Source organism: Cornus florida, unplaced genomic scaffold (assembly GCF_030987335.1).
Source record: "Cornus florida cultivar Cherokee Brave unplaced genomic scaffold, ASM3098733v1 CherokeeBrave_3.0.0_Hap2_Chr01, whole genome shotgun sequence".
Taxonomy (NCBI): Eukaryota; Viridiplantae; Streptophyta; class Magnoliopsida; order Cornales; family Cornaceae; genus Cornus; species Cornus florida.
Window position 1 is genome coordinate 26,046,664 of NW_026775571.1, and position 26,911 is coordinate 26,073,574.

The following is a 26,911-nucleotide window of genomic DNA, read 5'->3' on the forward strand; positions in this document are numbered from 1 at the left end:
AGAAGGGTATGCACCAACACCTCAAGCACTATTTAAACACATGGGAAATATAATTGGGCACCTATCCCTTGTATGGTAATTATCTAAGTTTTGCACTAAACTCTTCGCATGTTAGATTTTGGAGTACTAGATTGAACTCTTGGAACTGAAGACATTGGATGGTGTTACCTTAGGAAAGACTGGAACCCAAGACATTAGGTGGTTCTAAGAAGCATGACACTTCTATGAAGGTGCCGTATCTAACACCGTGTCAGACACCGACACTTCATGGACACTCCTAGACACGTTTTCGACACTTCATGGCCGTGTCCATAATTTAAATTTTTTATTATTATTTCTGATACTTCATCGGCAAATCTTAGACACTTGGCCAACACATCCTGGACACTTGGGTCAACACATGCCAGACACAAGACAATCTTAAAAACAACATTATACACATACATCAAAGTGTCCAACCTCCTTTCAGTAAACAATTTACATGAAACACATGTCAAATATGTAATTAAAAAATATAACTTTAATCGCAAGATAAGATAATAATATTATATATAATATAATATATTCTTTTTGTTATTTGAATAGCTTCAATTCTAGCCTATGTAACTGTTAATATAGGAATTATAAATTAATTAATGTTCTATTGTTTTTTTTTTTTGATAAGTAAAGTAGTATAGAAAGCAATCAAAAGGGGAATGCATCCCAAGAATACACAGGCCAAAGCTAAAGCCAAAAAAGGGATCCTAAGGACCCAAAGAGGCTAGAAAGTCATCAATCTCCTCTATAGATGTTCAATATCTGCCCATACCCCAACAAAAAATGAAACTAATAATATGAAATTTCAAATTCCTAAGGGAGACTCCTCTCCGTCAAAAGATCTGTTATTTCTCTCCTTCCAAATGCACGACCACGTGTCAGTGTATTCGTGTCGTATCGTGTCTGTGTCCGTGTCCCTGCTTTCTTAGGACTGTGGTCATTACATAGTGTTGGTGCCCCCACATGGGATGCCGGAGGGGGAACTCTGGGTACAAAGTGGCTGTTCTCAGACTTAAATGGATACGGTCTTTTACTAGTGCATCAATAATGGCTCCTTAAGACATTGTTCCTGTTCAAAATCTTATGAGAGAGAGAGAGAGAGAGAGAGAGAGAGAGATCAACCATTTCTTGTACTTCAACACATAGTAAACCTAATAAGCCTATGTAGGCTTATATGAAGAGTACAAGTCTTACTTAATAACACAAGGGCCCTATCAACTATATGTAATTACATATGTGTGTATATATATATATATATATATATATATATATAACATTCTAACACTCCCCCTCAAGCTGGAGAATATATATTAAATAATCCCAGCTTGGAACAGATAGTTCTTAACCGGTTATGACCCAATGCTTTGGTAAACATATCAGCTAATTGATTTTCAGACTTCACGAATGGAGTAGAGATGCTCCCATGTAATATTTTTTCCCGAATGAAGTAACAATCAACTTCAATATGTTTGGTCCTCTCATGAAACACATGATTTGATGCAATGTGAAGTGCTGCTTGATTATCACAGAACAATGGAGTAGGAGCTTCAACTGTCAACCCAAGTTCTTTTAGAAAATTTTGTATCCATGTCAACTCACTAGTGTTATGGGCCATTGCCCTATACTCAGCTTCAGCACTAGATCGAGCTACTACCGTTTGCTTTTTACTTCGCCATGTAATAAGATTTCCTCTTACAAATGTACAGTAGCCTGTAGTTGATCTCCTATCTGCAGGAGAACCAGCCCAGTCAGCATCTGTAAAACCTTCCACCCTGAGATGACCATTTGATTTATATAGTAACCCCAACCCTAGAGCTTGCTTGAGATATCGGATAATCCGAAGAACAACAATCCAATGTGGCATTCTAGGGGCTCCCATGAACTGACTTACAACACTAACTGCATATGAAATATCAGGTCGAGTGATAGTGAGATAAATTAATTTCCCAACAAGGCGACGAAATCTGCCTGGGTCATTAAATAAATCACCCTCATCAGACACAAGTTTTGTATTTGAAACCGGACGACCACCCAACATACCTGTTTCTTCTAATAAGTTTAACACATATTTTCATTGGGATAAACTTATACCCTTATTGGATCTAGCAATTTCAATACCCAAGAAATACCTAAGTTTACCCAAGTGTTTAGTGTGGAATCGATATTGTAGAAACAACTTCAACTTAGCAATGCCTTCAGAATCATCACTTGTGATCACAATATCATTTACATACACCACAAGAAATATGAAGCCAGCCTTAGTGCGCTGGTGAAACACCGAATGGTTGGTCTGACATCTGTTAAGACCAAATTTTAATGCCACCTTAGAGAATTTTTCAAACCAAGCCCGTGGAGATTGTTTCAATCCATACAGGGCGACAAACAGTGTGAAGATACTCCCCCTGAGCAACAAACCCAAGTGGTTGCTCTATATAAACCTCTTCTGCTAAGTCACCGTGCAAAAAAGCATTTTTAACGTCTAACTGAAATAGAGGCCAATTTCTATTAGCAGCAAGAGAAATCAAAACACGAATAGAAGAAATCTTAGCAACGGGGGCAAACGTCTCATCGTAGTCAATACCATAAGTCTGGGTATAACCTTTGGCAACAAGACTTGCTTTTAAATGCTTAATGGACCCATTTGGAAGATACTTCACAGTATATACCCAGCAATAACCAACAGGTTTGGCACCTGGAGGTAATGGAACAAGATTCCATGTGCCATTCTGATGCAAAGCATCCATTTCATCTTGCATTGCTTTCCTCTAGCCCGGGTCAAACAAAGCATCCTGCACAGTCTTAGGAACAAATGTAGTAGACAATTGAGAGGAAAAACATGAGAAGGATGCGATAAGGAATTATAAGAGACATATTGAGTAATGGGACGATTAGTGACACACAAGCGAGTACCTTTACGAAGTGCAATAGGCAAGGAATCTGTTGGATCCAAGGACTTTGAAGACGATGGAGAAGGCACGACAGCAGGTGGCTTTGGTCTTCGAGTGTACACCTGTAATGGGGCAGGCGAAGGAACTAGAGATCTAGGTTGAAGAGAAGGTGAGGGAAGAGGAACTGCAGAAAGAGGCGACTTAAGAGTGATATCAAGAAGTGAATTAGTATTTGAAAAATATGGGATGGACTCACAAAAGGTTACATCCGCGCTAATAAAGTACCGTTGAGAAACAGGACTATAGTAGCGATAACCTTTATGAGAACGAGAGTAGCCAAGAAATACACACTTTGTGGCATGTGGGTTTAGTTTATCAAAACTAGGACCAAGATTGTGGACATAACATACACATCCAAAAACTCTAGGAGTAAGAGAAAACAAGGGAGAATCAGGAAATAAAATAGAATGTGGAGATTTGCCATCTAATACAGATGATGGCATACGGTTAATAAGATGACAGGCAGTAAGAACAACATCACCCCAAAACCGTTTAGGCACACGCATATGAAACAAAAGATCACGAGTTACTTCTAAGAGATGTCGATTCTTACGTTCTGCAACTCTATTTTGTTGAGGAGTATAAACACATGAATTTTGATGAATAATTCCTTTATCACTAAGATATGTATCAAAGGGAGTTGAAGAATATTCTTTAGCATTATCAGAACGTAGAATACGAATTGACATCCAAACTGAGTTTTGATTTCTTTTTGAAATTTTTGAAAAATTAAAAATAATTCAGAACAATCTTTCATTAGAAACAACCAAGTCAGGCGAGAATAATCATCCACAAATGTCACAAAATAATGAAATTTATTTATTAAAGAATGCTTTATTGGACCCCATACATTTGAATGAACCAAATGAAAAGGACTAGAGACACGATTATTAAACCTAGACTTGAAAGACACGCGATGATGCTTACTAAGTTGACAAACTTCACATGATAAGAATTTTAAATGACTAAGACTAGGAACTTGACGCTGCAAAACTTGAAGTGACGGGTGACCAAGACGACAGTGCCACTGGAATGGAGACAGAGAAGACTGAAGAGCCACAGGATAAGGTTCCAAATCAAAATAATATAAGCCACCGGCTTCATGCCTCGTACCAATCTTCTTCTTCGTCTTGAGATCCTGAAACACACAAGAAGTAGGATAAAATGTAACAGAGCACTGGAGAGATTTAGTAAGCTTACTGATAGATATTAAATTAAAAGGAAACTTAGGAACATGTAAAACAGACGAGAGAGACAGGGAATCACTAAGTTGAGTTGTCCTTAAACCTGAAACCTTAGTGGATGAACCATTAGCAAGAGTAACACTTTGAGAAAGAGGTACATAATTAAAATCAGATAGAAGAGAAGAACATCTAGTCATATGATCAGATGCTCTAGTGTCTATGATCCAAGGACTGCGAGTGGAAGACAATAGGCACGTGTGTGCAGTACCTGACTGGGCAAAGGTAGCCGTGGAAGATGAATTAGATGCTTGCTTATAAGACAAAAACTGAGTATACTCATCCCGTGGAACAGGGACCGTGTCTGATTTAGCTACGGTGTGAGATCCAGAAGCAACATCATTCGGAGAGGAGGAAACTTGATTTGCATAACTAGATGGTTTGCCATGAAGGTCCCAACAAAAGTTCACAGTATGATTAGAAAGACCATAATGAGTACATTTTCTTGATTCCCTGCCACGGCCACGTCCTCCCCGTGAATCACGACCACCACGTGTAGAGCATCCCCCACGACCTCCACGATAAGCATTATGTTCACCCTTTGAAACTACCAATGCTGAACGCTCACCACTCTGTCCAGTATTCAAATTGGAGGTGTCACTTGCAAGTGTAGCACGCTGAAGTCGAGAGAACACCTTAGCAAGAGATGGAAGTGTGGGACTGCCCATAATCTGTGCACGAAAAGACTCATATGCTGATGACAAATCAGTAAGAAAACGGACAACATTAAAGTCCTCACGCTGTTGTTGGATACTTCGAACATCAGCAGTAATGGGCTGATACATATTCAGCTCCTCACAGACTCCCATAACTTTGGAATAATACTCTTCTATACTGTGATTACCTTGTTTAAGATTGAAGTACTGCTTACAGAGCCCATAAACACGAGTGATATTACCTGTCCCATAATACAATTGCTGCAATCTGTCCCATATCTCCTTGGCAGTATCCAAATAAAGTAAAGTTGAACTGATTTGGGGTTCAATACTGTTTATCATCACAGAGATGATCTGAGCATCTTCCTTTTCCCATGTAGCAAAAGAAGCATCAGTTTCCTTGAGTTTATCTTTAGTCAGATGAGTACCAAAACCTCTGCCTTTGAGAAAAATTGCAACAGATTTAGCCCACAGTATGTAATTCTTCCCATTGAGTTTAACTGAAGTCATGGGAGAATGAAGACTGGTCGTGGGAGAAAGCAAATCGAAACTGGACGCCATGTTGAATCCAGTAAAACAGAGAAGGGAATTTTTTTTGCAGAATTTGTATTCTGGACGAACTTGTCGAACGGGCCGGATTTGGTCAAACGGGCCGGATCTGGTCAAACGGTCCGGATCTGGGCAAACGGGCCGGATCTGGGCTATCCCAGGTTTAGTAAACCAGGGTTGGAATAGCATAACCGTGTAGCCAAACATGGGTCTTCTTCTTCACACCTTCACAAATGCCGGTGAACAACGCAGCGGAGGCGACGGCAACTCAATCACAAGCAACGGCCGAATCAATAAGCAGCGACCGCTGCAACTTCCGGCCAAAAAAGACGAACCTCACCTCTGCAAATCGAGACGGTAGATGTCGGCGAGCTCGCTGACAACCAAAGAGGAGCTGTCAGCGACGACGAACAAGGCTGAGACGACGACGAACAAGCTTCAGATCTGACGGTGACGAACGTGCCTGCAGATCTGACGACGGTGAACGATTAGCTGATGATGGCGACGAATAAGGAACTGCTGGCAGAGACCACCAACACCACAATCGCGATGCCGATCTTATACAAGAACAACCCAATTACAGACTCTCACACCAATGATCGTGTTGCTCTGATACCATGTTCAAAATCTTATGAGAGAGAGAGAGAGAGAGATCAACCATTTCTTGCATTTCAACACATAGTAAACCTAATAAGCCTATGTAGGCTTATATAAAGAGTACAAGTATTACTTAATAACACAAGGGCCCTATCAACTATATGTAATTACATAATGACCCAACACATGTATATATATATATAACATTCTAACAGTTCCTAATAATGGAATTTCTATGCACTTGGGATTTTGATACTTAAAAGTGCATTATTGGGTTATGAGAGTTTTATGTTGAGAGATTATGCATGTTAGTGCAAGCGTGAAAAAATCTCTCTATTTTACACGTATGGATCGTTGCAATGCAAGATCAAAGGTTGATGCGAACTACAAGAATGACCCCCCCCCCCCCCCCCCCCCCCCCCCCCCTTTTTATTTTTTTTTTCCTAGTTGGTACTCACACACATACTTGTCTCTTCTGAGATTTGGAACCCCTGACTTACCTTTGGGAGGTAAGAGACTGATACCTCTAGGCCACTGGCTTGTTAGTGAAACCCTCTCTTTTTGGTATATCTTAACCATTGCTTATCTTTTATGATTTTGTTCTCTCTTGAAAAAAAAAAAAAAAAAAAAAAAAAAAAAAAAAAAAAAGAAAGGTAAAGTACACCAACACCCCCTGAGATTTGGCATAAGGACAGGTAGATGAAAGTTGTCCTACTTTTGGACAATCACACCCCCTCAAGTTTGATAAAATGGACAAAGACACTCTGACAATGGTGAATTGACTTTATTGCCCTTTGATATAAAATTGACAAATACAATTGACTTAAATACCCTTGAATCAAATAAAGATTAAATGAGTTATTGGGAAAAACCCATTTGATAAACCCAAAAACCTTACCCACTTCTTCTTTTTTCCCTCTTTCAGACCCTAACCCAAACTACTGTAATACACACACATATATATATTGCCCGTAAAATACACATGCACACACATATATCATCACCACCACAAATCAGCCCCACTGCCGCAACATCATCATCCCTTAACATCATCATCAATTCATCACGGTGCACTTGAATTGCCTGGCGAGAATGAACCGAAAGGAATTATCTGCTGTGATCGGCGATGCACGAAGCTCGTGTGTATGCCAGAGAACGTTAACAATGGAGGACAGCAACAAGCTTGTGATTCAAACCCAGAATACACAAAATACCCATTTAATTTTTATGTATATACATCCCAATTATTATTATTTTTTTGATAAGTATATACATTCTAATCAAATAGATGTTCGGGGTTCAATTAATACAACCCAATGAAACCCAGAACATCTATTTAGTTTATATGTATATTCATTCGTGGGTGTTCTTTTGTATTGGATTGAGTTAAATTATTAATTTTTTTTGTCCCTTTTTGTGTGATGGATGGATTATGGATGGATGAATTGGAGTCAATGGATGGTTGAATTAAACAGATCCAGAGGACAATTAAAGGTGTGCGGTCATTGATGGATTATTGGTTGGCTCTTAGGCTTGTTCCTACTTGGATCTGGTTTTCCCGTAAGAAAGAGGAATGGGAGGGGGCGGTGGCGATGCTGTGGCCCTAGAATCCGAGGAGAAAGCGGACCGGTATAAGTTGTGTCGGGGGCACACTTCAAGAAGGAGAGAGGCACGGCGATGCTTTTGGGTCTGGGTTGGGGGTGGTGGTGATTGTTGTGTGTCTATATATATATATAGAAAGAGATGAAAAGGGCAATTTGGTCATTTAAGTATTTTGATATTTTATAATTAAAATAAATAAAATGGCAGAGGGTAAAATAGATTTTTCACATGTTTTAAGGCTATATTTGGATGGCAAATTTCACCAAGGGGTGTGATTGTTCAAAAATAGGCAAACTTTCACCTGCATGTCCTTACCCCAAACCTCATGGGGTGTTTCTGTACTTTATAAAAAAAAAAAAAATTTCAGTTGTTTGAGCACTTTTTTATATCGTCTTTACTTGTCAAAAAAAAAAAATCGGTTGTTTGTGGACAGTAATAACACTTTGTTACTCCTATCTGTAAATTTTAGAGAACTTAGAGGTTGAATATTGTGAGAATGAATTTTATATCCCCATGAAACATTGCATGCTACTCGTCTTATCAGGTGGAGGCTATGACAATTACCTCTTAAGGGGCACATTTGATAGATTATTTTTGAATCCTTGATATCTTTAACTTTCAAACATTTTAAAATGGAAAGGTAAAGTCAGAAAGAAGTAGTAAGAGACTTGGTGAAATAAGGAAATAAATTCCAAGTGAAATCCCAGCTGGAGTTTGTCTCCCGTAAATTTTGTTTAAATCACTTTTTCACTCCTAACCGTCAGGTTTTCCCCCCAAGTTACAGCTAGTTCATCTTTGTAGGTGCCTAAAGTGATTGGACTAAAATGTGAAATTTCAAAAATTGAAAGGATGTCACAAATGTTCCAAATGTCATCTATATATATATATATTTTCCTCTCCTGTTATAGACTTTGTTTTTCCTTGTTAAAGAGGATAACTGTAACGGGCCGGGTGCCTCGCGGTCCGACCCAAAAGCTTAAGCTATTAGGTGGTGGTGCTAACACTCAACCCATATATACCCAATCACTTCCTCATCAGATCTGATGTGGGATTGGATTTCCTCGTAACCTTCTTCCCTACCTGAACTTGCAACGCCCTCGTTGCAATTAGGCCACCACCCTATCTACCTGGGGGAAGACACCCGAACATGTCCAAGCTTGGCGATTGGCATGACATCGGATTAGGGATTGGGTTTGGCTCTGATACCAACAGTAAAGGATCTGGTGCTTTGCGGTCCAACTCAAAAGTTTAAGCTATTAGGTTGTGTTAACACCCACCCATATATACCCAATCACTTCTCCATCCGGATCAGGTGTGGGATCGGATCTCCTTGTAACAATAACCCTCTTAAATGATTAATGTGAAGTCAAAATTTTGCTATTTTGAAACCATGTCTTGTAAGGCAATTATGAATAGTAGTTACAAGCATCAACTTTCCAATGTTCTATGTTCAGAATGGTTCATTTAATCAAAATTTATGGTTTTTTTTTTTTAAAAGCCAAGAATCTCTTATAATTATAGTAAACCTCTCGCAGAATAGAAATCATACTTCATCTAAATTTCCTTAACTTATGCAACTGCAGTAATCATTCTAATTTACAAATATTTACGATGGAGTATCTGTTCAATTTGTTTATGACTACCATGTGTGCCTTGCACAGACAAGGGGACTCATATATCATCAATGGGAGGAAGTGGTGGACCAGCGGGGCCATGGATCCTAGGTGCAGGCTTCTTATAGTTATGGTTAGTTCTTCTCGCTTGGCACGGCAGAAGTGGTTGATTCATATTGTACGTCCTGGAGTTAAAGGCAGGTTTTTGACTATTATGCAGGGAAAAACTGATTTCAATGCCCCTAAGCATAAACAGCAATCCATGATCTTGGTGGATATTCATACTCCTGGTGTACACATAAAGAGACCACTCACAGTATTTGGCTTTGATGATGCACCTCATGGGCATGCAGAAGTAACATTTGAGAATGTATGTGTGCCAGCCAAGAATATTGTGCTGGGAGAGGGCCGTGGGTTTGAGATAGCTCAGGTAAAGTTGTTTAATGCCTACCTAAATCTAGTGGGTTATGAGATTAGTATAACAAATGTTGGTCTCTACCGTCAATTATCTTTATAAAATTCACAAAATAATTCCATTACTAATGAACAAAGTTGAACCTGTATTGACTGTACAGGAATTTTGAATGTGTAAAACTTCCATAAACATCCACAAATAAACATAACTTCTAATTTTGAATGTGTGCAGGAATTTTGAATGTGTAAACTTCCATAAACATCCACAAATAAACATAACTTCTAATTTTTATGTTGCAGGGTAGGCTGGGACCAGGAAGGTTGCACCATTGCATGAGATTGATAGGTGCAGCCGAGCGTGGTATGCAGCTGATGGCACAAAGGGCTCTGAAAAGGAGAGCATTTGGAAAATTGATTGCTGAGCATGGTTCATTCCTTTCAGATATTGCCAAGGTAATTTGAATAAAACGTCTAGCAAATGTCCAAAGATAATATACTTCAAGAAAATTTGCATTAATTTGCTTTACTCTGATAATGCAATCAAGTGAAAACAAAAGCTTCTCATAAGACTAGTAAACTCAAAGCTATTCGTTATAACGTCATTTATTAATTTATGATCTAGATAATGAAATTATTATTCTGTCTTTTAGTGTCGAATTGAGCTGGAGGCTGCCAGATTGTTGGTTCTGGAAGCTGCTGATCAGCTTGATCGTCTTGGAAACAAAAAAGCCCGTGGGACCTTAGCGATGGCCAAGGTATCTTTGTCTATTTGTAATTTGTTCTTTAGATCGTGGTATAAGTCTCTAGTATTGATTTATGACGATTCTTATGATATCCTTGTCAAATTGGTCCTCATTTTACGTTGCAGGTAGCAGCTCCAAATATGGCGCTGAAGGTGCTCGACATGGCAATGCAAGTACATGGTGCAGCGGGATTATCTTCTGATACTGTTCTAGCCCATCTCTGGGCTACGGCAAGAACATTAAGAATAGCAGATGGTCCAGACGAGGTCCACTTGGGTACCATTGCCAAATTAGAATTACAGAGAGCAAAACTTTGAAATTTTCAGAAAGTGGAGTCTTGACAAGCAGAGCACTTGTTGAACAGAACAATAAAATGAAAAATACAAGACAATATCAAATAATACATAATAGTCCGAAGTGGAAAGGAATGATATAATTCATCGCTGTGAGAAAAATAAATTAAAATAAGAGCGGACTATTATAGTGAAGGCAATAATAGAATTATTGTTATTGTAAGATTGTCATATGAATCACTGGGCCAATGTTCAAGAGCAAATAGTGGGTAGTTTTGTATTACCTACCGTATTTTACAGATGAGGTTGAACGAGTTGATTTGATTTTTGAATGCTAACATGTGATGGTATTGTATGAAATCTCTCAGCTTTAATCTCAAGTAGAATCTCCTCGTTACATATGAAAGATTGGATGTAAGAACAGACATCCAACACGCTCAAAACTCCAACATTGCTTCCATGGCCATTGGAACTGTCAAAATCTTGTATAGGATGAAGAAATACCTCTGACCTTTATTAGTAATATTACATAAATGATGTATTTTTCCAGATTTGGGCTCTTTTTGAGGTGAATTACTCAGCTACCCTTATTATTATATTATTAAAATATTCGAAAATGGCAAATGACCATTTTACCCTTTACATGTGCCTGAGACACTTTTTTTTCCTTCTCCAATTCTTCTCTCTCCTCTCTTCCTTTTCTCTCTTCCTCCTCCATCCACGACCTCCTCCACCCACGACCATCGCTGCCACTACTTCTACCGAACCACCCCTTTTCTCTCTCTTCCTCTTAAAAGGTGGTTGAGAAGCATGGACCCATGAACTAGACCCTTGTCAGCAAATCAATTCAGGGTCGATCGGGGAATTCGTGCTGTCTACGGTGGTGCAACCAGCTACTGTCGCAAGTGGAGCACCGCGTTCACGTCGGAGGAGGACGTGACAATCACCCCCCTCCAACCATACCACCACCCCCAACAACTGCCATCGTTTCTCTGCCGCTTGCCCCACCCCTCAATCGCCACTATCACTCAACCTCCCATCACCACTACGTTGCCCATCTCAAACTAACCCACTGGCCAACAATGAAATTCAGACCGCCGGTGAGGGCCAAATGTCTCAGTTAGAGGCACGCGCGACGGGCTTCTGTTGTGGATGCTAATGAGGTCGGAGTGAGTGTCGGGTCAGTTCTGGGTAGTGATCAGAGCGAAGATGACGGCTCTGGATGTTCTTCCTCTGGGTTTGGTCGATGTTTCTATTGAAGTGATAGAATCAATTGAATTGGTGATAAGGCAAGCTGGGAAACTGAGGTTTGAAGTCGACTCAGATGATGAATCGGCTCTGAAGGTGGTTGTTTTAACTTTGGGATTGAAAGAATAGGCCAGCTTATGAAGCACCCAAATTGAGCTTGACATTTAAACAAACAACTAGAAAACACCCAATGATCTCCACGAATCCGATACGAGTTCTTTTCTTTCCAAACCGCTAAAAATTGATGATTCCATGGTAGGGTGTATAAGTTGCTGATATTTTTTCTGGCTAAATTTAAAAAAATCACAATTTGGATGCTAGATCAATTGCTTCAAAGAATTGTTCATATTCGAATTTGATCCAAAACTTTCAGATTGGAAACCTCGCAACATAAGCTTGTGACCTTTGATAAACTGAATTTGCGGCCATTTCCAAATCCGGCCAACAGAAGATCCGACCCTATTTTTTGTTGGGCTTGTGGGTATTCAACCCAAAAGGGTTGACCTATTAAGTGGAGTGGCCCTTAACCTATACAAGTAAGGGTGCACAAAAGAACCGTGAAATTAAAAATTAGGAAGAGTTCATTTACGGTTAGATTCGGATTCGTGAGAGCCGAACTGAATCGAAACCGTATATATATTATATATTTATATTTAAATGTATACTATCAATATAGTAATTAGTATGTTTAGTACTGTACTAATTTTGGAAAAAAAACAGTATAGTACTACACTGTCAAGTCAAATGGAACCTCTAAATATAGAGGGAATACAATTTACCCGAATAGTCTGCATTTAAAATATATTTTGATATTTATATTATATTAAATAAAGTATAATGTTTTCTTTATCTATTTTATTTTTCATTTTTTTAACGATCTAAATCCTGTTTTTTTGGTATCTACCAAGTTTTATCAAGACATATTACAACAGTGCAACACGGCTCATCTTCCTCAGTTAACGGTTTCGTGGAACGGTTCGGTTCGATTCCATGGGATGATGAGAGAAAGGGCCGTCCCAGGACATACACGGTTCTAGTTCCAATTCCATTTTAAGGAACAGTCGTGACTGGTTCTGATTCCTGGCGGAACCGGATGAACATCATTATTCTGCTTTACGGATTTATTTCAATTGAAATCGAAATGCAAGCGGAATGAATTTCTCGAGATTGAATTAAAATCTCAGGGATTCGCTAAATCCCCCTGGGGACCTTTCTCTGATACCAGTTGTTGGGTTTGTGGGTATTCAACTCAAAAGGTTAACTTATTAGATTGAGTTACCATTACCCTATATAAGTCCCAAATTTCTTTATTTTTTTACGGATGTAGGACTCATTTAACTACACAACACTTTCTTCATTAGTTGGGTGCGAGATGGTGGGGTGACGATGATGGTGGTGAAAGTGCGACATGGAGAAAAGGCGAAGAGCTCACATCAACGTGAGAACAAAACGTCAAGCAACAAGTTCACCTCACATCAACTCTTTCTCATGTAGCACCACTCTTTCACTGAGTTAAAGGGAATTATTGTTACTTCAACTATATTTTTGACAAAAAATAGTGCTCAATAATTTTAGTTACTTCAACTCTCTCTCATGTAGCACCACTCTTTTGCTACTTGATAACGGTATTTAGACCAAATTCTCAAATCTATTTGTTAGGTCAAAGGATTCTTATACAGCGAATGTGACTTACCTTTGAGCTTATTTATTATATCAAATTCCTATTCATTTGATGTAATGAATGAGACATACCTTTAAACTTATTCCCTTTATCAATTAGAAAGAAGGCCTAGATATATGATATAAATGTATGCTTCCATCTTCATCAACCAAGCGCTTGTGATCATGTCTCTTTTTCTGTTTTATATTTTTCTATGGTGCACACGTTTTGGGAATCTTCTTCAACCAAGCACATGTTTTTTTACTATGGTGCACACGTTTTGGCCCTCTGAAAGCAAAAATCTAAATGTTAAACAGCCAGAACACTTGGTATGAAGGGAGGTTAAGTATTCTATACCTAATCTCCCGAACTTGCGCGGGATGGGGAGCGTAATTGATTGGGACACGAACCATTTTTCTTTAACTATAACCATCCTTTCTTTCCATTTCTTTTCGGATGAAGGAAGGTTCGTGCATATCCTCTGATGAAGGGGAGAGGTAAAAAAGAAGCGACCAGGCTCGGTCCCATGCTTAGATATATTGTAAGTAAGCAGAAGGTCGGCAAGGGTCAAATCCTGAGCCTCTAATTTCCGACGCACCAACAGTGCCGAAAGGATGCGAAAGAAATTAGGATTTACCTGAAGGGGGGCAAGACCTAGCTTGTTGAAAACTAAATGATAGAAGGGATGAAGAGGGAATCGGAGGGCGTTAAGATACCCTACCGAAAGAAGCAATTCATTCTCCTCAATTCCCTCGCCGGAGGTAAAATCGGCACCCTCGGGATATTCTGCAATTTCTACTCCCTCAGGAATATCAAATTCTTCCATTACCGAAGCAATAGAGAACTTGATGCGGCGAATAGAGATGATTGCTTTCCTCTCTTCATGAGTAAGAACGTAATCAGAGCCTGAGGTGGATGTCTCGGCTGGAAGAGGGGAAGTACCTAATGGATTCAACGAAAACCCTAGGAGGGGGAGCCCTAATGCGAACGGGGGAAGATGAAGGTGTGGATTCAGAATCCCCAATGTCTATACGTTCGAGAGTAGATTAAGTACTCATAATGAAAGATTGAAGAGAAAGATGCGAAACTAACCTGACAAAGCGATGGAATGAAGAACGCAGAAGTGCAGCAAGGGCGAATGTAACTCTTGCAAAATCTTGTATGACGGAGTAATAATGAAAGACCTTGAACCGTTTCTAAAGCAAAGTAAAAAAACCGGTTTCAATTCCCTCTTTAATAGGAGCCGTCACTCAATTAAAAATGAAATTTGGGGCAAAGTGTGGAGGGAAAAAAAACTCCCTCCAATCAAAAGCGCACACGTCACCACTACACATATCGACATTCCAAGGACATATAAGGCCCATCAGGCTCAAGCCCAAATTGAGGGTATTTACAGCCCAAGACTATTGTTATTTGTCCTCCAACCTCCATCAAGGCCGAATCAAGAGGTCATCAGCCCAACTTGTTAATATTTAACATCCGGTCCGTTACTCAAGCCCAGCCGGATCAAAATATGTTCAGCCCAGTTATTCAAGAATGCACAAGTCCTACCAGTTGAAGGATTTACTGTAGAAGGAAAATTCTGAGATAGGAAGTTCTGTACAAGGCAAGTTCTATGTATGAAAAATTAGACAATGGAAAGAACTCTATTAGTAAAGAATGTTTATATAGAAAGAATTGGAGGGCAAGCAACGCGAGTCCTACCATAATTTTACAATCTTTTGTGTATAAATAGAGGCTAAGACCTCCAATAAAGGAACCAAGCAAGCAATTCTACGCTTCTCTATACACTGTTCTTATTTATTCTTACTGTTTTTTGAGTGTGTTGTTCTATTTTTTTCAATCATTATCGGTTGAGCGAAATTTTGCACCTACACATACCTTTAAACTTATTCCCTTTATCAATTAGAAAGAAGGCCTAGATATATGATATAAATGTATGCTTCCATCTTCATCAACCAAGCGCTTGTGATCATGTCTCTTTTTCTGTTTTATATTTTTCTATGGTGCACACGTTTTGGGAATCTTTTTCAACCAAGCACATGTTTTTTTACTATGGTGCACACGTTTTGGCCCTCTGAAAGCAAAAATCTAAATGTTTAATTGAACATCAAGGAGAGAAGTTTGAGCTCGATCCGTTTTCATATTACCTAAAAAAAACAGATTGAGGTGGCTCCCCTGTTTACACTTAATTGTCATACATTAGCTGCCATAATCTAAACAGTAATAGAAGTCTACGAGCTAAATCACTATTATTTTATCCGTTCACTTTTAGTCGTAATTAACAAGTTAAAGCTTTTGTACTAAAAATTAACAGTTTAGTTTGCACTTCTTGGCATTGAATGGTAGGCATTGAATGATTTGTCTTCAGGACTGAACTTAAAGAGTAAATTCAGTAATGCACTTCCAAATTTAGTGAAAACAACTGTTTGTGGTGTTGACACCTTCCAGCCTCACATTTGTTAACAGCACTAACAGTCCTCAACTCTCTCTCTCCTCTCTATAATATATTGATACATACATACATACATATATCTACACATACATACATATATATATGCATGCCTCCATTTTCATGTCCCCAAACTCACAAGGAGCTCAAGAATTCGGAAACAAAGAGACCCAATAGCTCTTTTTGAGTCCTAATTCTCTCTGACTATATATCTCTATTTATACAAACACACACATATATATAGAGAGAGAGGATTCATATATATATATATATATTTTATTGGCGTTAAAAATGGTCACTAGTAAGAAGACGACGACCATCATCTGTGTGGTGTCTTTTGTCATATTGATAATTGTGTCGGCCTGCGCTATCGGTGCCATTCGCAGCCAAATTAACAAAGCCAAAAATGCGGCTGACAATGCTGTTAAATTCACACCCAAGACCAAAATGATGGCAATCAAAGCCATCTGCCAACCCACAGATTACAAGGAGACTTGTGAAAGCAGCCTCTCTCCGGCAGGAAAATCCGGTACCGGAGACCCCAAAGAGCTTGTCAAGCTCGCTTTTGAGGCCGCGGTGGATCAACTCTACGGCGTGATCATGAAGTCCACAGAAGCTCCCCAAAATGTCACGGACCCTTTTGTAGTTGAGGCTTACAAGACCTGTCACGAGCTCTTGGAAGACTCCATTGACGATCTCCGGAAATGTTTTCACGTGTTTGATACTTTTGATATCAGCGAATTGGATGATTATCTTGAGGACCTCGAGACATGGCTCAGTGCAGCCATCACTTACCAGGAGACTTGCATGGATGGCTTCGAGAACACTGCAGGCGATGCCGGGGATAGAATGAAGGCCAAGTTGAAGATGTCCGGTGAGCTCACGAGCAATGCCCTCGCCATTGTCTCAAAACTCTCCACCGTCCTCAAATCTATTCAATTGACCCCCTTCTTTGGCCAGCGACGGCTCCTTTCGGATTCAAAACCAGAGATTTTCAATGGGTACCCTTCTTGGATTGGTCCTGGGAAACGCAGGCTTCTTGAAGCAACTCCGGCGATGATGAAACCGGACATTGTTGTGGCTCAGGACGGGTCGGGGAAGTACAAGAGTATCAATGAAGCCCTCAAGGATGTTCCTTTGAACATCAACAAGACCATTGTTATATACATCAAGGAAGGTACCTATCAGGAGAATGTGGAGCTTAGTAAGAGCATGTTGGATGTTGTGTTGGTTGGAGATGGCGCGACCAAAACAAAGATCACCGGAAACAGGAGTCATGGCAGCGGTTTCAATACATATAAAACTGCAACTCTTGGTAAGTCATTTCCTAGTTGGTTCGTTACATAAATGCAGATTTTATGCTGATATTTTTAGGGTCTTCCTTTATCATTTTACTCTAATTGTCCCAAAATTTTTATCCATGTCCTAAAATACATGTCATCTTCCAAAAATGGATATACTATTTTTTTATTATAGCATTCCAAAACTATCCATCTTTTAGCATTGACATCATTAAAAATAAATGTACTAATTACTCATTTATCTTTTAAGAAAAATAAATTTTAAAATTCACTTTTATCAATACAATAAATCTTAATTTTTAAAAAAACATGGTAAAGAAATTGAATTTTCCAAACAACCCAAAATTGTTGAAACATATAGGAAAAATAATATTTAGGCATAAAATTTCAATCAACCGCTTTGTGTGGTGGGATCCACTTTGGCCGCATCACACAATGCATCCTATGAAATGCAAGAGATTCGGCCAAAGACTTTTAGCTGAAGTAGCATTGTCTATATAATCGAGGAGTCACTTTTTACAGCTTCTTGTTTCATAACTTCTCTATTACCAATCAACAAATGTATTTATTTGAAAATGATGCAGCTGCAAATGGAGACTGTTTTATCGCCAAGGACATTGGAATCGAGAACACTGCAGGAGCTATAATGCATCAAGCAGTGGCACTCCGTGTATCAGGCGACATGTCCATCATCTACAACTGCCAAATCCACGGCTATCAGGATACCCTCTACGTTCATACTCACCGTCAGTTCTACCGTGATTGTACCATCTCCGGTACCATCGACTTCATCTTTGGCAATGCTGCAGCTGTCTTCCAAAACTGCAAGTTGGTGGTGAGGAAGCCGCTCCACAACCAAGCGTGCATGGTCACGGCTCAAGGAAGGACCGAGCGCCACCAGACCACGGCCATCGTCCTCCAGAACTGCACCATCACTGCTGCAGTGAACTTACTGGCTTCTGGGAAGCCAGCCAAGGTGTTCCTCGGACGACCATGGAAGAAATTCTCGAGGACCATTATTATGAACTCGAATATTGATGGTCTGATCGAACCAAAAGGGTGGCACACTTGGCATGGTGATATGTATCTTGACACTCTCTGGTATGCCGAGTATGACAACAGAGGTTCCGGTGCAATACTGACTAAGAGAGTGACATGGCCAGGTATCAAGAAGATTACTTTAGATGAAGCCTCCAGTTTCACTCCCAAAAAATTCCTTCACGGCGATGTATGGATTCCGGCTGCCGGAGTGCCCTACACGTCTAGCATGACCACATGAGCAGCAATATCCAACTAGCACCTAAACATATATATGTCAAAACATGTCATATGTTATAACCGAAAATGATAAGCAAAATTCGGAAGCAACACGCTAAAATACGCCTTATGTTCAGAGGATGAATCACGACTGATATATAACATATGATTGTACATATAATCTAGATTCGGATTAATTTACCATTATTGTTGGCCAAAAGTCAGAATGCATATTGTTTGTCTCTTACTCAAACAAACACATTGAGACACGTCTCATTTTCAAAGGATGAATCACGACGCGTATATGAGGCATATAAAACATATGATTGTACATATAATCTAGGTTTGGATTAATTTACCATTATGTTATTAAGGATTTCATAATGCTCATTTTCAAAGGATGAATCACACAACTCATATATAACATATGATTGTACATATAATCTAGGTTTGGATGAATTTACCATTATGTTATTAAGATTTCATAAGGCCCATTTTTCACCTGTAAGTTTTCTTTATTATTTGGTATACTATTCTGAATTCTTTTGTAAACATTCACAAAAATTAATATATTGTATTTATTAGAATTTTTGTATTGCTCTCCAAGGGCTTGAACTCTTAAAGGTCCTAACTTTTATCTTATTGTCGCGCCTTAATTTTCCTTACAATACCAAAAATAAGACTTTTTTTTTTTTAATGTAACAAAATGTAAATAAGGCCTAAATAATATATGGAGTCTGATGGGTAGTGTGGAGCCTGATAAATTAATATTGTACACCAAGGCCCAACTCTGTGAATCCAACTTGTTATGTCGCTCTAGTGCGAGGGTGTTTATTCATTATGAACTCTTTGTATTGGTGGTGCCCTTTTTTTTTTTAGTGAAATCCTTATAATCCTTGGACGCAGCCCTAGTTTTGGCTGAACCAAGTAAAATTTGTGTGTCCTTTTTATGTGTGTTTGATATGTTGTTCCTTATTTTCTGCTTAATTTCAAAATTAGAGTCATTAGGTTCGAGTGGGGGCGATGGGTACAGAAGAAGGAAAGATCAAGATCGACAAGTTCAAATGGTGAAGATTTTGGGTTATGGAAGATGCAGATTGAAGATTATTTGTATCAGAAGAAACTGTATCAGCCTCTTTCTGGAAAGAAACTAGAAGAGATAAAGGACAATTACTGGGCCCTTCTTGATCGGCAGGCATTAAGGGCTTGGCAGCTCATTCAAAATGGATCTGAGATTTGTGTTGAATTAGATTACTGACTATGTATTGGGAGGCTGTTTGCTTTCTATCTTGACTTTAGTTGCATGTTAGTCACATTAATGGCCGTTATTGGGCATTCGATTGACACTATCACACAATGTTGTATTCAACATAGTAATGGGGATGAAAACATCAGGTTTGATGGCTGCCCTTTCAAATATGTATAAGAAAGCCATTGCGTTTAACAAGGTATATTTGATACGATGATTATTCAACCCTAGAATGTCAAAAGGCACGTCACTGATTGACCATCCAATACAAGAAAAACAGTTTTTTACCACGCCCTTTCTACCACGGTTTTAAAATAACCGTGGTAAAAAACACTTTCTACCACGGTTATAAAATAACCGTGGTAGAAAATTTATATTTTACCACGGTTATTTCAAAACCGTGGTAGAAAGTTTATTCTACCACGGTTATTTTAAAACCGTGGTAGTAATTATATTTTTTACCACGGTTATAAAAGCACCGTGGTAGAAAGTTAATTTATTTCACCACGGTTTTCCATTAACCGTGGTAGAAAGTGAGGTTATTTCACTAAATTTTTGCGGGATAAGGTCGCGCCCTTTGTGCCGCTTTTTCTACCACGGTTAATGGAAAACCGTGGTAGTAATTCAATCTACCACGGTGGAGCACCGTGGTAGAAATTGAATATAGAAGGCGGGTTTTATTCCCGCTAGTTTCTTAAAGAAAAAATTAATCTTTTTTTTTTTTTTTTATATACATAAATATATATAGCCTCGCACGTACACAGACCACATAGTTTAGGGCAAATCATTTCAGCTTCTCCTCACTTCGATCAGCATCCCAAATCGCCTCATCTTCTCCTCACTTCGATTAGCATCCCAAATCGCCTCCATCTCTATTCTCGTTCTCCTCACTCCCAAATCGCCTCCATCGCTATTCTCGTTCTCCTCACTTCAGCATCCCAAATCGCCTCCATCGCTATTCTCGTTCTCCTCACTTCAGCTTCCCAAATCGCCTCATCTCTATTCTCATTCTTCTCACTTCAGCATCCCAAATCGCCTCCATCTCTATTCTCGTTCTCTACTCTGAAGTTACCCTCTCTCTGTTTCTGCAAGTGTAAACTAAAAAATCTACAAGAATCAGAACCCATATCGACATATCATATATTATTGTTCAAAATCAAAACCCATATCCTTCAGTTTCCAAATCCCGCTGTTCCAGTTCAATTGGGTTCGCCTTTCGCAAGCTTCAGGCTCTGTCCCGGTGTCTCTCAACTCTCAAGCCATCTCTCTGCAGCTACGAACTTGTATGTATGGGTTTTGTTTTATTATTTTTTTTCTAAATCAATTAATAAGGTCTGTAATTCTTGTTTTGCAAACTAAATCCTATTTGGTGAAACAGGATCTCCCTTTGCAGGATTTGAAAGACTAATTGGTAAATTTGGGTTGAATTTGAGTCTTAAACAAGCTGAAGGCCCTGGTAAGTCATTCTTCAATTATTCAATATAAATTTTTTTAGGGCAAATCATTAATTTCAGCCTCCCCAATCGCCTCTATTCTCGTTCTTGACTCTGATTTTGGGGAATGTGGTTTGGAATTTAGGGTTTTATTGGTTTGATTAGCCAATCTTTAAGGTTTTTATTGGTGGTTTAGTGAATCTCTGCTCTTTCTTCAGTTGTACAATAAATCTAAAGAGTGGGTTTGGTTTTTGTCATTCTAGTTTACAATGCATCTCTTAGTTCTGGGCCAATCACCTATCTCTGTCTTTTTGTTTAGCAAATGTATCCCGACATTGTTATTGTCCTTAATTTGTTGAGATGAACCTTTTCCTACATAATTACTTTCCAAAGCTTCTATCCTTCTTTTCAAATGACAGAGAAATGAACATGTTCTTATCTTCATATTTAGTCATTAAGGATTTTCTTCCCCTTAAGAGAACTACCATAAGTCATATGCATAAAAGACAAACAGGCTAAGACCAGTCAAATTTCTAGAGACACCATTAATAGTTGACAGGTAAATGATATCTATTACATTTCAGAAGCAATTGGAATTGGAAACATAATTAGAATAACCATAATAAACATTGACGGCAGAAAGAGATGAAACATAAACATTAAGCACCCGTTTCCAAATAGCAGAGTTCCAATTCGTCATATTCACATAATGAATCTTCATGAAGATGAGCCATCTCAAACATGAAAGCCAAGCTTTACTATAAATAGAGAAAAAAAACACTAGATAACTCGAAATATTCTAGAAAGAAAATACTCTGAATAAGAATGTTATGTAATTATGAACACATGGCTGAGAGGGCACGAGTTAATGTTAGTTGGCCGGCCACCACCTATGTTCAATGGGAGGCATATTCTTTCTTTTCTAGTTGAAAACTTCTCCAGATGTGCTATATAATTCAACTAAGTTTACATGAGCAGGGATCATGAAAATCCACAATACGAATTTTCGAAAAGAAAAAAAAAAAAAAAATCCACAATACTGAAGTAAGATATCTCCTTACAGCCAAGTGCCCGTACATAACAATCTCTTAGTCACTATAAAGATAGTTTTACCACTGCAACTACCTTTAGAATGAAAAAGTTGCAAAAGTTCCAAATGAGCATGAAGCGTTGTTCACTGAGCTTGCGAATCTCATCCTCATAAAACTAAATACGCCTGTCAAGTGTGTTCCTGATGCATTCCACTATTTTGGATTCCAAGTCATCCCAGAAATTTGCTTCGGGTCCATGTATATCAAATTTGCAGCACTTGAGTGAAAATATATATATATATATATATATATATATATATATATATATATATATAAATATAAATATAAATAAATAAATAAATAAAATTTAGACCATCAGGGAGAACAAGGGGCTTTTGTAAGTACTCCTTTTATATTTCCCTTTAGTTTATTAAAATCTTTTAAAATCACCCTTGACCTTAACCTTATGAAATCATGTTAGTCAAAATATGATGCTTTTTGTACCAATCGTGGGCCAAAATGTTTTAGATGACTCAAACACAACACTGTTGAGATTCAGATCCAGGCCAAAGAGCCATTTCAATTTGAAAGGAATCTAGGCAGAACGAGGGAACTAGCAGAAATGCAATGAAATAGAAAGGGGTAATTACACCGGAAAGGAAAAGAAGAATAAGATAAAGATGATTATGATGATGATGATGATGATTGAAAGGACAATAACCATGAAGTGATGAAAATCAAGTTTTTAAAAATTGATTACCTTTTAAAATAATCCTTTACGTAACTTAGTGACACTTACAATTTCCTATTTTTCTCTTACAAAATTTAAATGATGACACTCAGATCTTAATGAAGATAGCTATTCTGAATTTCATAGGGGAAAAAGAAAAAGATAATTGTTCTGAAAGGAAGAGTATCTAGTGGATATATGATACGTGAACTAGATTATTCAAAAATTAAACTCAATCTATAATTAAGAAAAACAAAAGAAGCCATATAATTGGCAGCAGTAGGCTTACCTTTCCTTCTTCTTTGAGCTGAAATCAACTTCAAGTTTTGCATATACTTTTTTGGCCAGCTTGGGGGCCTGATCATTGTGGGGTTGAGCTTTAGACACAAATACAATATACCATTCCCGTTCATCATAACCAGATGTAGCAACCTACCTCAATAACCAAACCTCTCGCATCCACCCTACATATAGGAACAATTTCGGCACGATGAAATTGCTTCTTGATCTGCGAAATAGTATATAATACGCATAAACTCTTTGCAGCTCAACACGCAAAAGGTTTCTTGAAATACTATCTAACTTGAAAGGAGGACACAACTAAATCTTTATCTAAACAATTATCAGTTGGTGGCCCCAATGCCAGTTACAGAGAGTCTAAAACAGCATCGCACAACCTGTCAAAGTTTAGCTATATTGATCACTTAAAAATGTATGGATATCGAAGTATTAAGTATCACGAGTGTTAATACACCACAATGAGACTTAGATGAAATTATAAAAATGTTTTATTTTTATTTATTTATTTATTGTTTTGTTTTCCTGATGTCCGTAGACCATGTGACCTCTGTCATGGCATCCTTTTGATTATCTACCACTAGAGAATAAATTATGGAAATATGAATATGTATGATGTATTTAGTATTTTTTTATAGTACATTAATTCTGTGTGCATTCTTATATTCTTTGAGAGTTTAAGCGTGTAATATTGACCTCATTTCTTTTTTCTCTTTTTCTTTATTAAAATTTTGATCAGTAAAATTGGCCTCATTGTCAATTTTGGATAGTTTATGATTATGTCACGACACTAGCAACAAGTTGTTTCTAACAAGCACAAGTTTGCAATAACTTATAATTTTCTTATATTAAACTTCTTTTCTTTTCTTTTCTTCGTCTTCTTTTTATCCATCTATATGTGTAGCCCAAGTGAACATGGAGAATATATGAATGAGAATGATAATCTTTTGGTGAATGAAGAACATAGGAATGAAGAAAATCTTAATGAACATGTAGATTTAATGAATGAAGATAGGAATGAGAATCAAAATGAAGAAAATGTGAATGAACTTGAAGATTTGATAAATGAAGAATTTTTGTTTTGTTTCCATGATACACTGAACTTGCTTTGTTTGAGTTAAGACCATAAGACTTGATTCAAAAGTACTTGTACATGTTAATACTTGCTTTGGGATTATTTCCATGATACACTGAACTTGCTTTGTTTGAGTTAAGACCATATTAATACTTGCTTTGCTTGAGTTAAGACGAAGAGTCTTTCAAAGTACCTTTATAATGCTTTACATTAATTCTCTTACTTCAACTATCTTTGTAGGTCAAAGCTAGGATTGCGGGTTGCAGATACATTTTTTGTTGCCGCTATATTTTTTGGATGGTTGATGAAGAAGAAGAAGTTGCAAGAAGATATGAAGAATTTTTGTTTTATTTTGGTTAAGTAAATATGTAAGGTGTGGATCATGTACATGGTTAATTTTTATATTTGTATATGGTTAATTTTTGTATAAAATAATGATTTGGAATTGGTTATATATATATATGAATTGTAAATTATTTTGGTTATAATGTTATTTTTTATATATTTAGGGTTCCGTAACGTTAGTAGTAGTTAAAATAATAATAATAATAAATAATAATAATAATAAAAGAGCCTTCACAAGGGCTAAAGTATTATTTTTAAAAAAAAATTATATAATACTTTCTACCACGGTTATGCACCGTGGTAAAAAATCTATTTTTCTTCTGCGAATAGACTTTTTACCACAGTAAAGAACCGTGGTAGAAAAAATACTTTCTACCACGGTGTAAAAACCGTGGTAGAAAGTCGACATTCTACCACGGTTTTGCACCATGGTAGAATGTCTATTTTCTACCACGGTGCAAAACCATGGTAGAAAGTCGAACTTTCTAGCACGGTGCAAAACCGTGGTAGAATGTAGACTTTCTACCACGGTGCAAAACCGTGGTAGAAGGCCAACTTTCTATCACGGTGTAAAACCGTGGTAGAAAGTCGATACTTTCTACCACGGTTCAAAACCGTGGTAGAAAGGCTTTTCCACCGTGGTAAAAAGTCATTTTTCTTGTAGTGATCTAAACGATCGAGTTTAACATTATTACAACTCAGTTAAGGTCCATAAAGATTGAGTTTGATGATGAGGCTAAGGTTGTGACAACCCAAGTTTTATAAACCCGGTGCGTCAGTGATGACCCAAAGATGACCTGATAATGGATCTGAAATGCGGAAGCAAAAGATAAAAAGTGACCTCTAGAAATGTATGTCATCCCTAAGGTACCAAAATGACTCTCCATGAATCCATGGGACTTAAATGAGTCAAGTAATGAAGCAAAGATATCAAACCCAAAAAGAAATGAACCAAGGATAAAATGGTCATTTCAAACTGAAATGGGTGCCTCCATTGGAAAATGAAAAATGAACGAAAAATGAACAAAGTTAGACCTAAGAATCACCTAATTCAGAGTCCCGACGGAAAAGATATGAAAAATAGAATAAAATGGTGTCCTCCATTTAAAAGATAACAGACCCTATCTCACTAAAACTGCGATAACTCTCACTACGGTTGGAGTTTTGGTGTGTGGTTAGTACCATTGGAAAGATAACTTCAATCTCTTGAATTTAGACTTAATAATGACCTGATTTGGATTTAAAACGAGTGAGATATGGCTCTCTAAAGTTGGTGAAACAAAGCTGTCTAAGAAAAACTGAAATGGAAAGGTTCCAGGGAAGATTAGCCGACCGACGGCAAGGACCAGACGGTCGAACCTCAATCATCAGTCGACTGAACCCCAATCATCAGCCAACTGAAACGACCTTTTTCACTAAGAAGGCTACTGGAATTGGTCTCGAGGATGTGTCAGCCGACTGATGCACCTTATGATAGTAAAAATAGCTACTGTCAAGTGTCTGAAAGATGCTTGGTTCAACTCTAAAGCTACACATGCATCCTAAATACCCCGAGATAAGTTTAAAAATATTTCCTAGCCTCATTCAAGTATACATAACATGCTAAATCAAAAGGGAACTTCAAATCTTACTCCAATGCATGAATTTTGCATAAAAATTCATAAATCATCCAAAAATAGTTCAAAAGTTTAAATTTGAGAGTTTTGTGAGATGTGAGCATGCACGCAAACGTAAAATGATGAAGTAGACGCGTTACAATGGCCTACGGCCTCATTACAATCCATTTACAAAATTTGACATACCAACCTCCATTTTTCACAAAATAGGTTATAAAGGCAATACTTGAGTTTCAAAAATGTGCTTATAAACATTAAGGTTAATGGCCATTGGCCTTATGTTATACATACAAAATAAGCATCGTCAAGTGTACTTAGATACACATTACATATCAAGGAAGCCATTTTACCTTTAAAATACCATACATCCATGGTATACAAAATATATCATCCAAAAGTAAGCATGCTAAACATTTGCATGTTAATACACCAAAAATATTCCAAAATGCTCATAAGCCTCTAAGGATGGTGAGCATCCGAGAATATAGTCTCCTTACCTGTAAAATAACCCATACAATTAGGGTG

General features: G+C 37.9%; 2 protein-coding genes across 2 annotated transcripts in view; both read left to right on the top strand.

Moving 5' to 3' along the window:
• The window catches only part of LOC132293933 (probable acyl-CoA dehydrogenase IBR3), a 35,312-nt gene extending 24,260 nt beyond the window's left edge, over positions 1-11,052 (top strand). The window contains exons 13-17 of the mRNA XM_059791603.1: positions 9,291-9,375; positions 9,463-9,672; positions 9,957-10,109; positions 10,307-10,411; positions 10,525-11,052. Coding sequence (XP_059647586.1) covers positions 9,291-9,375; positions 9,463-9,672; positions 9,957-10,109; positions 10,307-10,411; positions 10,525-10,716 — 745 coding nt within the window. The 3' untranslated portion in view covers positions 10,717-11,052. The remainder of the gene's footprint in view (positions 1-9,290; positions 9,376-9,462; positions 9,673-9,956; positions 10,110-10,306; positions 10,412-10,524) is intronic.
• Positions 11,053-16,343: 5,291 nt separating this feature from the next.
• LOC132270108 (probable pectinesterase/pectinesterase inhibitor 58) lies at positions 16,344-19,868 on the top strand. The gene is made up of 3 exons (XM_059771316.1): positions 16,344-17,367; positions 17,938-18,613; positions 19,610-19,868. Exons 1-3 carry the CDS (start codon positions 16,344-16,346, stop codon positions 19,866-19,868), a joined length of 1,959 nt encoding a protein of 652 aa, XP_059627299.1.
• The last annotated feature ends 7,043 nt before the right edge of the window (positions 19,869-26,911 follow it).

Bases quoted from the DNA above. Each gene is read 5' to 3' on its own strand.
- LOC132270108 (XM_059771316.1), top strand. From the start codon at position 16,344: ATGGTCACTAGTAAGAAGACGACGACCATCATCTGTGTGGTGTCTTTT. The intron at 17,368-17,937 runs GTAAGTCATTTC...AAAATGATGCAG, and splicing joins ATATAAAACTGCAACTCTTG to CTGCAAATGGAGACTGTTTT. The intron at 18,614-19,609 runs GTCTAGCATGAC...TTTCAAAATTAG, and splicing joins GCTGCCGGAGTGCCCTACAC to AGTCATTAGGTTCGAGTGGG.